The sequence below is a fragment of the Salmo salar genome, chromosome 26 (assembly GCF_965601325.2).
Source record: "Salmo salar chromosome 26, fSalSal1, whole genome shotgun sequence".
Classification (NCBI taxonomy): domain Eukaryota; kingdom Metazoa; phylum Chordata; class Actinopteri; order Salmoniformes; family Salmonidae; genus Salmo; species Salmo salar.
Genome location: NC_138316.1, coordinates 32,990,037 through 33,002,257, shown reverse-complemented (window position 1 = coordinate 33,002,257; position 12,221 = coordinate 32,990,037). Strand labels below are relative to the sequence as shown.

General features: G+C 42.9%; 1 protein-coding gene across 1 annotated transcript; it reads left to right on the top strand.

Moving 5' to 3' along the window:
- Nucleotides 1-5,201: 5,201 nt before the first annotated feature.
- On the top strand, nucleotides 5,202-11,969 carry dtwd1 (DTW motif tRNA-uridine aminocarboxypropyltransferase 1). Its single transcript, XM_014176201.3, has 5 exons — nucleotides 5,202-5,286; nucleotides 8,071-8,383; nucleotides 9,600-9,743; nucleotides 10,038-10,359; nucleotides 10,549-11,969. The coding sequence occupies exons 2-5, from the start codon at nucleotides 8,093-8,095 to the stop codon at nucleotides 10,776-10,778; spliced, it is 987 nt and encodes a 328-aa protein (XP_014031676.1). The 5' UTR covers nucleotides 5,202-5,286; nucleotides 8,071-8,092; the 3' UTR covers nucleotides 10,779-11,969.
- The last annotated feature ends 252 nt before the right edge of the window (nucleotides 11,970-12,221 follow it).

Below are 12,221 nucleotides of genomic sequence, written 5' to 3'. Positions count from 1 at the left end.
AGCCTAACCCCAATGAGACGGAATTGTCCTGTTATGTACACAGCAATTAAATGGTAATTACATAATTGCTCAATAATTATTCTTTAGTATTTTGATAACTCAGTGAAACAGCCACCATGACCTTACTGTTGGTAGGTAGTTACCAATTGTGACGGTAAATACCAGCTGACACAGGAGTGTTAAATAAAGCATTACAGATAACTAGCTAATCTCTAATCTACTTTTCAATGAATACCAATCCACCCTGCCGTTAAAGACTGCCACACAGCAGCAGAGCTACAGTACATGTGTGAGAGATTAATCATGTGTGTTTGGAATGCAGTCGAATCCGATCGCATGCACCGAGAGCGGGAGAGGGCCACATTCAATACACATGTGCTTGACGTGCATGCGAAGTCTGCATGCGATCCCTTTCTCTTTTTCCTAAAAGCTGTGACAGCTCAGGTATCTGTGAGACCTGACATACCATAACAAGTCTGCTCTCCATCACCCGGACCGGCCACATCTGGCTTTCAGTGCGATGGATGGATATTAGTGTTTGTGGTTATAAATAAGACCTAACCCAGCGCTGGTTTACTCTGCCTTTCATTTGTCTCTCCGTTTCTGTATAGTGCACTACTTTTGACCAGAGCCCTATGGGAAACTACGGGCCCTGGTTAAAAGTAGTGCACTATATAGGGAATAGGGTACCATTTAGGATGTAGCCTGGGACTGTTAATACTACAGGACTTTAATAGGAGCCTGGCTGCTTCTTAGATTAACGTGATTGGTTGCAGAGCTGCCACAGTATTCCCCTGTGATGAGGGAGAGCAGAACTCTGGTCTGGTACACATACACACAGAGTAGATATAAGATTGCAGGTACGTACATTAAAGCCTTGGGCCTCAGACGCTGTAAGGCATCAGGATGTCCTGGGATGTCAGTGTCCTCGACTGCATCAAACCCTGGGTAGTCATAGTCCTGGAGAAACACAACTCAGTTTAACTAAGTAAACACCAGAGAGATACAGTATCTCACAGAAGTGAGTACACCCCTCACATTTTTGTAAATATTTGAGTATATCTTTTCATGTGACACTGAAGAAATTACACTTTGCTACAATGTAAAGTACTGAGTGTACAGCTTGTATAACTGTAAATTTGCTGTCCCCTCAAAATAACACAACACATAGCCATTAATGTCTAAACCGCTGGCAACAAAAGTGAGTACACCCCTAAGTGAAAATATCCAAATTGGGCCCAAAGTGTCAATATTTTGTGTGGCCACCATCATTTTCCAGCACTGCCTTAACCCTCTTCGGCATTGAGTTCACCAGAGCTTCACAGGTTGCCACTGGAGTCCTCTTCCACTCCTCCATGACGGCATCACAGAGCTGGTGGATGTTAGAGACCTTGCACTCCTCCACCTTCCGTTTGAGGATGCCCCACAGATGCTCAATAGGGTTTAGGTCTGGAGACGTGCTTGGCCAGTCCATCACCTTTACCCTCAGCTTCTTTAACAAGGCAGTGGTCGTCTTGGAGATGTGTTTGGGGTCCTTATCATGTTGGAATACTGCCCTGCGGCCCAGTCTCCGAAGGGAGGGGATCATGCTCTGCTTCAGTATGTCACAGTACATGTTGTCATTCATGGTTCCCTCAATGAACTGTAGCTCCCCAGTGCTGGCAGCACTCATGCAGCCCCAGACCATGACACTCCCACCACCATGCTTGACTGTAGGCAAGACACACTTGTCTTTGTACTCCTCACCTGGTTGCCGCCACACACGCTTGACACCATCTGAACCCAATAAGTTTCTTGGTCTCATCAGACCACAGGACATGGGTCCAGTAATCCATGTCCTTAGTCTGCTTGTCTTAGCAAAACTGTTGCGGGCTTTCTTGTGCATCATTTTTAGAAGAGGCTTCCTTCTGGGACGACAGCCATGCAGACCAATTTGATGCAGTGTGCGGCGTATGGTCTGAGCACTGACAGGCTGACCCCCCACCCCTTCAACCTCTGCAGCAATGCTGGCAGCACTCATACGTCTATTTCCCAAAGACAACCTCTGGATATGACGCTGAGCACGTGCACTCAACTTCTTTGGTCGACCATGGCGAGGCCTGTTCTGAGTGGAACCTGTCCTGTTAAACTGCTGTATGGTCTTGGCCACCGTGCTGCAGCTCAGTTTCAGAGTCTTGGCAATTTTCTTATAGCCCAGGCCATCTTTATGTAGAGCAACAATTATTATTTTCAGATCCTCAGAGAGTTCTTTGCCATGAGGTGCCATGTTGAACTTCCAGTGACCAGTCAGTATGAGGGAGTGTGAGAGCGATGACACCAAATTTAACACACCTGCTCCCCATTCACACCTGAGACCTTGTAACACTAACGAGTCACATGACACCGGGGAGGGAAAATGGCTAATTGGGCCCAATTTGGACATTTTCACTTAGGGGTGTACTCACTTTTGTTGCCAGCGGTTTAGACATTAATGGCTGTGTGTTGTGTTATTTTGAGGGGACAGCAAATGTACACTGTTATACAAGCTGTACATTCACTACTTTACATTGTAGCAGAGTGTTATTTCTTCAGTGTTGTCACATGAAAAGATATACTCAAATATTTACAAAAATGTGAGGGGTGTACTCACTTTTGTGAGATACTGTATGTCCCTCATGGTGTAAAGAGCCATAAACAGACAAGACAACAGACTCACCTTGATGTCCAAGCTCCGTGACACTGCCTCACTCTGGAATTAAACAGTCAACGTTGTTGTAAATCAGAATCATCCTATTTAATGATCAAATCTAATACAAATAATTATAACTGCAACTCTGCAATTTCACTGTCTGAAAATCATTACCTGCTCTTTCATGATTCGATGTGCTCTTTGCACATACATTTTATCTGAGAAAGAAACATTGAGATAATGGCAACGGTATCACCACTTCACAGCAGCCCTATGTTTCAATGATCTGGGTTAGAAATACACAATTTGGTCTGATGGTGAATTTGAGAGCTGTGGGTAGTGTAGCTACTTACATTTATTCATATCATCAAACACTGACTCCGCATTCTTGTTTTTGCTCTGTTCTTGTGACATTATGGATGCATGTAGTTTTATCTTGGAATATAGCTCCTCTATGCTCTTGGAGAAGGACATGGTGACCTCCACTGGGAACGGCACGTTTACTTTAAAGTAGTCATAGTAGTCTGAGATGACTGTAATGTTTGAAGTGGGATGATATCTCTATATTCTCCTCAAACGCAACGGGCCAGTCAACCTACAGAAAATGTTGAGAGACCGTTTCAGTATCATGATGTAGGACTATTTGTTACATGTGAGTATTTATGTTGATTATTATCATGTTGTTATCCATCTCAAAAACCTACACTACCAGTCAAAGGTTTTAGAACACCTATACTCATTCAAGGGTTTTTCTTTATTTTTACTATTTTCTACATGTTAGAATATTAGTGAAGACATAACAACTATGAAATAACACATATAGAATCATGTAGTATATAAATATATTTTATATTTGAGATTCTTCAAATAGCCCTCTGCCTTGATGCAGCTTTGCACACTCTTGGCGTTCTCTAAAACATCTTCATGAGGTAGTCACCTGGAATGCATTTCTTAAAAGTTCATTTGTGGAATTTTTTTCCTTCTTAATGCGTTTTAGCCAATCAGTTGTGTTGTGACAAGGTAGGGGTGTTATACAGAAGATAGCCTTATTTTGGTAATTGACCAAGTCCATATTATGAACTGCTCAAATATGCAAAGAGAAACAACAGACCATCATTACTTTAAGACATGAAAGTCAGTCAATACGGAAAATGTCAAGAACTTTGAAAGTTTCTTCAAGCGCAGTCGCAAAAACCATCAGGCGCTATGATGAAACTGGCTCTCATGAGGACCGCCACAGGAAAGGAAGACCCAGAGTTACCTCTGCTGCAGAGGATAAGTTCATTAGAGTTACCAGCCTCAGAAATTGCAGCCCAAATAAATGCTTCACAGAGTTCAAGTAACAGACACATCTCAACATCAACTGTTCAGATGAGACTGTGTTAATCAGGCCTTCAGGGTCGAATTCCTGCAAAGAAACCACTACTAAAGGACACCAATAAGAAGAGACTTGCTTGGGCCAAGAAACATGAGCAATGGACATTAGACCAGTGGAAATGTGTCCTTTGGTCTGGAGTCCAAATTTGAGATTTTTGGTACCAACCGCCATATCTTTGTGAGACGTGATGTGGGTGAACGGATGATCTCCGCATGTGTATTTCCCACGGTAAAGCATTGAGGAAGAGGTGTGATGGTGTGGGGGTGCTTTGCTGGTGACACTGTCTGTGATTTATTTAGAATTCAAGGCACACTTAACCAGCATAGCTACCACAGCATTCTGCAGCGATATGCCACCCTATCTGGTTTGGGCTTAGTGGGACTATCATTTGTTTTTCAACAGGACAATGACCCAACACACCTCCAGGCTGTGTAAGAGCTATTTTACCAAGAAGGTGAGTGATGGAGTGCCGCATCAGATGACCTGGCCTCCACAATCACCCAACCTCAACCCAATTGAGATGGTTTGGGATGAGTCGGACTGCAGAGTGAAGGAAAAGCAGCCAACAAGTGCTCAGCATATGTGGGAACTCCTTCAAATAGGGTAGCTATTTGAAGAATCTCAAATATAAAATATATTTTGGGGTACTACATGATTCCATATGTGTTATTTCATAGTTTTGATGTCTTCACTATTATTCAACAATGTAGAAAATAGTCAAAATTAAGAAAAACCCTTGAATGAGTAGGTGTTCTAAAACTTTTGACCGGTAGTGTATACAATTATCAAGAGAATTCTTACAGCTTAACATATGGGAGAAAACAAAATTGTCTACACTATGTAATCTTGCCTGGACTGTGCTAGGAACTACTGGTTAACGTTAGCTAACGTCAAATTAACACATTGGCAGCAGTATCTAATAAATAACCATTGTTTATAAGGCTTTTCTTACCAGTCCCTGATTCCGAACAAACTTTTCAAACGTGCTCAGGATTTCTTCATCGTCCTCTGGGTCTTGTTGTTTAGTCATGTTTTGTCTCTGACCCTCCAAAGATGCTCAGCCCTGGCTGTAAAAATATTACGCATGTGTTCCGTTGCTAGGTAACAGCTCTCATTAACATTCGCGCTGCTAACTTCTTCCGGTTGATACTTCCGGCGTAGAACGAGTCCATGCTTGCTCCGCTTCAGAGTACATCGACAATTGCTCTAAATCAATTGGATCGCGTCTCATTTTTAACAGGTAACGTTAATGAATTGTGAAATGGGATTTATGTCTTCCACGGTTAGATAAAAACATTCCTTGTATCGCTATATGAACGTGTTTATAGCCTCAAGCTAATTTAGCTAGCTATCATTATCTGCAACAAGATTCTAGCTAACTAAGTTAGCACAATGGGTTAGGTATAAAACTCTTTGCTTGCACACTGCAGTCCTGACATTACCGTTCTCCTAGCAACGGGATATTATGCCCGGCATTCCCCTTGTAAAGACATGCTAAACTTTGGTAATATATTTAAAAAAATGGCACTCTGGTGCAGTACAACCAAATACTTTTATAACTAAACCAAGATAGACCACAGCCTGTCGTTTCCAATCGGAACAAATTAGTCAGAGTGGGCAGAGCCAAGCACGAGCTAGCGAGATTATATTAGCCCGTTCTAGCAATAATATGCATATTTCCGTTAGGAACTTCCTACTCTGAAGTGTGCAATAACTAAATTCACCTTTGCGCTCCTTCTAAACCACGCAATTTTGTACAACTTTGGCAAAGGTTAAAGTCTACAAAACGCAGTCCACTCTGTTCATAACATATTCTAGTTTTGGTTACAGAAAACTGTCCTGAGATCAAATATTTCATCAATGAGAAATTTGCACAATATCGGCCAAAATCCATCTTCTTCCACTGGGCTTCCTCTTACTACCATACTTGGTAGTGAGTGGAAACGCCAAGCGGAGGTTTCACATTTATACATCCGGTGAAATATCTGTCTCATTGTTCTGTGGTACAACTTTTTTTCACAGCATTGCAACGACCTCTGAATAAATGTATGGATAATTTGATAATTTAAATATTGTATTGTTTATACCAGCATGTATTTTGAAAGTTTAAACAGATACTGGTATGTTAAGCTATTGTGTAGGCTATATTTAAAGAAATACACTTTTAATAAAATACAAATAATGTTATTGAAATTATTCAATAGATTCTGCAAAACTTAAATGGGTCTCTTGTGCTGGGCAACGGGTTTAATACAGAGTACTGGTGACTCCTTACTTCAGCCACTCCTATCTCTGCAACGCAATACACTGTATGTGGGATTAAAAAAAAATATATAATTATTTCACCTTTATTTAACCAGGTAGGCTAGTTGAGAACAAGTTGTCATTTACAACTGCGACCTGGCCAAGATAAAGCAAAGCAGTATGACACAGACAACAACACAGAGTTACACATGGAGTAAACAATAAACAAGTCAATGACACAGTAGGGAAAAAAAGTCTATATACTGTGTGTGCAAAAGGCATGAGGAGGTAGGCAATAAATAGGCCATAGTAGCGAATAATTACAATTTAGCAGATTAACACTGGAGTGATAAATGAGCAGATGATGATGTGCAAGTAGAAATACTGGTGTGCAAAAGAGCAGAAAAGTAAAATAAAAACAGTATGGGGATGAGGTAGGTAGATTGGGTGGGCAATTTACAGATGGACTATGTACAGCTGCAGCGATCGGTTAGCAGCTCAGGTAGCTGATGTTTAAAGTTGTTGCTCAAGCCAAGACAGACAGATAGAAAGGGAGGCAGACAGGCTGAGTTGAGAGATGAATGTGAAAGAATCCGAATTTATCAGTATATTTTCTACTGTTTTTATTTGTCGGCTTTATGTATTTTAACTTAGTTGATAATGGAAGTTCTAGGCCAACGGCTGCATCGGCCATCGCTGAGCTCCATGCGATCATTTAAGCTATTTAACCACCAATGATCAGTGTATAAATGTGTCCATATGTCAGAGACTGGTGCTGATTAACATTAAGAATGTTTTAATTAACCACGAGACAATGATTGAGAAACCAAAAAATGTTATTGTTGAAATTAAACTATTCCATGAAAATGTGCATATGAAAATCATAACTGGCACGCAGATCGGTAGAAGAAATGATATGCTCCCCAAACTTGAAACTCGTGTGACGCCTATGAAGTCTTTATAAAATAATTGCCTTCATGTTTCTATGGTTGGGTTTTCAAGCAATGTAAGACATGCCTCACAATGTGGTCAAACATTCGGGTTTCAAACAATTAAGTATGTTTTAAAAATGCATACTGCCTCCAGCTCACATTGTAAAGTGGTGGGTGATGCACTGATAGCCTGTCTACCATTGTTTTTTCTCCTGGTCAATTTGGCCGGCAACAATTTTATCTGCATAAAAAAAAGAACGGCCAAAAGCAATTACCAGCTAAAGGAAACCCTGGTAGAGGCCCTACTGAGTATTTCCCAGCCCACGTTAGTGGAGACAACTTTTTAGACCTTTCTCTCTACAAGCCAATATATATCCCATGTACTGTCTATTACAGTATATTGCATTGGGCGTTAGAGGGGGCGGAGAACGAAGTGCTGCTGGGTATGTATTACACAGTCCCACTCCAAAACTAACCATATTTGGTTAGTAGGGAACCGACTGAGTATTTCCCACCCCACTTTAGCTGAGATGGGTAGAAAAGTTCTCTCAATAGACCAATATTCTCAACATACCTGTGTCAACATTGTATTTTTTCATTATTGGTATTAATGTATTTAAAACCATATATATATTTTTTTGAAATTACTCATTGCATTTTCTTGTGACAATAGAAGGGACCATTGATTTAAAATTCTATATCTTTTGAATGAGTTATCCACATTGCAATGTTTTGAAATGCAGGCTTTTGACTTATTTGTTGTGACTTGCTTAGTAGCGAGCCAACTACTTAGCTAACTGGTATAACTACGTCCCAGGCTGTGCACCTGATGTTTTGTTTGTTGTCAGCCACCTCCAGTCAGACAGCAGGATGTCCAGTTTGGACGTGCTAGCCAGTCCCGGCGGCGTGGACGTGTCCTCCTCTCCCAAATCACCACTGGCTAAAAGCCAACATCCTGACAAGGACTCCAAACCAGTAACCAAACAGAACCCTGCCTCCCCTCCCCTCCATGGTCTGAAGCTGGCTCCCCACAGGGAGCTGGAGCAGGCGCAGCAGAGAGGCAGGCTGAAGTGTTCTAGCTGCGGAGGCTCCCGGATGTTCTTCTGCTACACCTGCTGCTCTTTAGTGGGCGTCAGCCAGCAGGAAATCCCCTCCGTCAAGGTCAGGGAAAGATCTGGAGCGCTGTTCTCCTTATTGGCCCTATTAAACATAACACACACAGGCTTGTAGTGGCCAGTCTGATTGGTTTTATTAAAGCACACAGGCTTGTAGTGGCCAGTCTGATTGGTTTTATTAAAGCACACAGGCTTGTAGTGGCCAGTCTGATGGGTTTTATTAAAGCACACAGGCTTGTAGTGGCCAGTCTGATTGGTTTTATTAAAGCACACAGGCTTGTAGTGGCCAGTCTGATGGGTTTTATTAAAGCACACAGGCTTGTAGTGGCCAGTCTGATTGGTTTTATTAAAGCACACAGGCTTGTAGTGGCCAGTCTGATGGGTTTTATTAAAGCACACAGGCTTGTAGTGGCCAGTCTGATTGGTTTTATTAAAGCACACAGGCTTGTAGTGGCCAGTCTGATTGGTTTTATTAAAGCACACAGGCTTGTAGTGGCCAGTGATGGGTTTTATTAAAGCACACAGGCTTGTAGTGGCCAGTCTGATGGGTTTTATTAAAGCACACAGGCTTGTAGTGGCCAGTCTGATGGGTTTTATTAAAGCACACAGGCTTGTAGTGGCCAGTCTGATTGGTTTTATTAAAGCACACAGGCTTGTAGTGGCCAGTCTGATTGGTTTTATTAAAGCACACAGGCTTGTAGTGGCCAGTCTGATTGGTTTTATTAAAGCACACAGGCTTGTAGTGGCCAGTCTGATTGGTTTTATTAAAGCGCACAGGCTTGTAGTGGCCAGTCTGATTGGTTTTATTAAAGCACACAGGCTTGTAGTGGCCAGTCTGATTGGTTTTATTTAAGCACACTGGCTTGTAGTGGCCAGTCTGATGGGTTTTATTAAAGCACACAGGCTTGTAGTGGCCAGTCTGATTGGTTTTATTTAAGCACACAGGCTTGTAGTGGCCAGTCTGATGGGTTTTATTAAAGCACTAGCCTGCAGATATGGGGTGTCAGAGATAGTACAACTTACGGTGCCACACACACTAGATTGAAGTGTACTTCGGTTCTGGTGCAGATGCAGGCTTTTGTTACAGCCCATCATGAAAGAACACACCTGATTCAACTAATGATCAAGCTTATGGTGTAGGTATAGATACACGTTTGAGACAATTCACAGTACATGTGGTGACTGTTTGTATTGGTAATACCTGACCTGTAATTGATGAACATGGTTGGTCACACTGTAAACTTCCTCTAACTTGTTTGCAGCTCCCTATAAAGATTGACATCATCAAGCATCCCAGTGAGGTTGATGGGAAGAGCACAGCCATACACGCCAAGATCCTCGCCCCTGATGATGTCACCATCTACACCTACCCCTGCATACCTGAGTATGAAGATGACACAGACAAAGTTAGTCAGCTTTTCCTCATATGAACAACTATTCAGAGAACAATGTGAGCCTGATTAACTAACAAACAGTTTGTCTACCACATCATATACATAAAAATGTGTCATTCTAACGTAACCTGATTAGATAATATTAATACCATTTGTATTATGTTGACTTGAAATGACTGTGACAAGTATTGTGTGTGTGTGTGTGTGTGTGTGTGTGTGTGTGTGTGTGTGTGTGTGTGTGTGTGTGTGTGTGTGTGTGTGTGTGTGTGTGTGTGTGTGTGTGTGTGTGTGCGTGCGCATGTTTAGGTAGTGCTGGTGTTCCCTGGTCCTGGATCAGTTTCAGTGGAGGAGATGACATGGAGATTACAGAACCTGGCTGACATGAAATCAGCTGCCTCCCCAGATGAGGAACCGTCCCCAAAGAGGCCCAGAGCCGAGGAGCCGCCAGGGGCCACACAGCAGGCTGAGGGACAGACATCAGGAGCCACACACACAGAAGAGAGGGGAGGGGAAGCAGGGATAGAGGGCCAGACTGAGACACCAGGGGCCTGTCCCCTCCAGAGAGTGGTGTTTATCGATAGCACATGGAACCAGACCACCAGAATCATCACAGATGAGAGGCTACAGGGTAATTATGATAGATATAGCATTGATGTAGCTTAAAGTGCTGTACATTACATGGGGGAACTACTTTATTACCTAGTTAATAGCCTACAACTAGAGCCCAGAGTTTTTCCTGGTCGGGTCACAACGTGAATAGGAAAAACTCCTGGCCCTGATAATGACTGATGGACTGTTCTTTTCTCTGTCCCTGCAGCGTTGCTCCGTGTGGAGCTGAAGACCAGGAAGACGTGTTTCTGGCGCCATCAGAAAGGTTCTCCAGACACCTATCTGGCAACCATAGAGGCTGTCTACTACTTCCTCAAGGACTACCAGGAGCTGTGTCTGAGACAGGAGTACACAGGACAGTACGACAACCTGATGTACTTCTACTGTTACCTACACACACTGATCAACAAGGCTAAGACAACCGCTGGGAGACGCTGAGGCTGCAGGGAGGAGAGAGAGGCCAAAACTACCGCTGGGAGACGCTGAGGCTGCAGGGAGGAGAGAGAGGCCAAAACTACCGCTGGGAGACGCTGAGACTGCAGGGAGGAGAGAGAGGCCAAAACTACCGCTGGGAGACGCTGAGGCTGCAGGGAGGAGAGAGGCCAAAACTACCGCTGGGAGATGCTGAGACTGCAGGGAGGAGAGAGAGGCCAAAACTACCGCTGGGAGACGCTGAGGCTGCAGGGAGGAGAGAGGCCAAAACTACCGCTGGGAGATGCTGAGAGACACACAATCACCACCAAGGCCTCCAAAAATAGCTGACAAACTGTCTTACTAACCAGTTTTTCATCCAGCCTTTTCATACGAGTAAAGTACGTCACTCACCTGCCAGTCAGGTAACCTTGTCATCTTAGTTTTGCTCTTGCACTTTGAGTTTTTTGATTTTGGAATTTGGCAAAAGATTTGGCGCGCTCCACATAGAGATATAATATAAATGTTGTAACTTTCCAAATGTCGATAAAACAAAATACGCTATACAAGGCAGTGGCGACCCATCATTCAGGGCAGGTGGCTTGCCGGTCTCCCCCCTTATGCCGTAGTTTGTACATCTCAATTGTCAGTAGAAACCACATTTGTTTAAGCAAGTCAGCCATGTTTTTTTAAAAGGCAGTAAATGAAGCTGAAAGAAGTGTTTCCCTGCCAGACAAGGCTCTGCTGATAGCCAGGTGTAGCTTGTTATGGGACAGCTTTATGTCGGCCCTAACAGGTTGTGGGCACCGCTTGTCACCGTTATAGTGCTATTAATGTATTGTGTTGTGTAGTGACTTTGCTGGCATGCATCCCACTTTTTATTCTCACCAAGATTTACATGCTAAAATCGCTGAGACAAGGTAGGATCTTTTTGTGTCTAAAATGTCTAATGCAAGAAATGGCGGTGGAAACGCTTTTCTACACTAATATTGAGATAGACATCATACATCTAAGTAAATTTAAGTCACACGATGACATTTTGTGTGGTCCTCCCACTACGACTTAGGCTACAGATTAAATATGTTAACTTTACAGGGTGGTGAAGGTACAAGGTGATGAGCTTGATGTGCCTTTCCAATAAATATCCAGGGTCTTATTCTGGTGACATGATGATCGATGCTTTGTTGCTGTTTTGACAAATAAAGAATCTCGCTCTTTGTCCATAGTAATCTCATGTCGGCTGTAGCTACACTATCTGCCAGTCCATAGTAATCTCATGTCGGCTGTAGCTACACTGTATCTGCCAGTCCATAGTAATCTCATGTCGGCTGTAGCTACACTGTATCTGCCAGTCCATAGTAATCTCATGTCGGCTGTAGCTACACTGTATCTGCCAGTCCATAGTAATCTCATGTCGGCTGTAGCTACACTGTATCTGCCAGTCCATAGTAATCTCATGTCGGCTGTAGC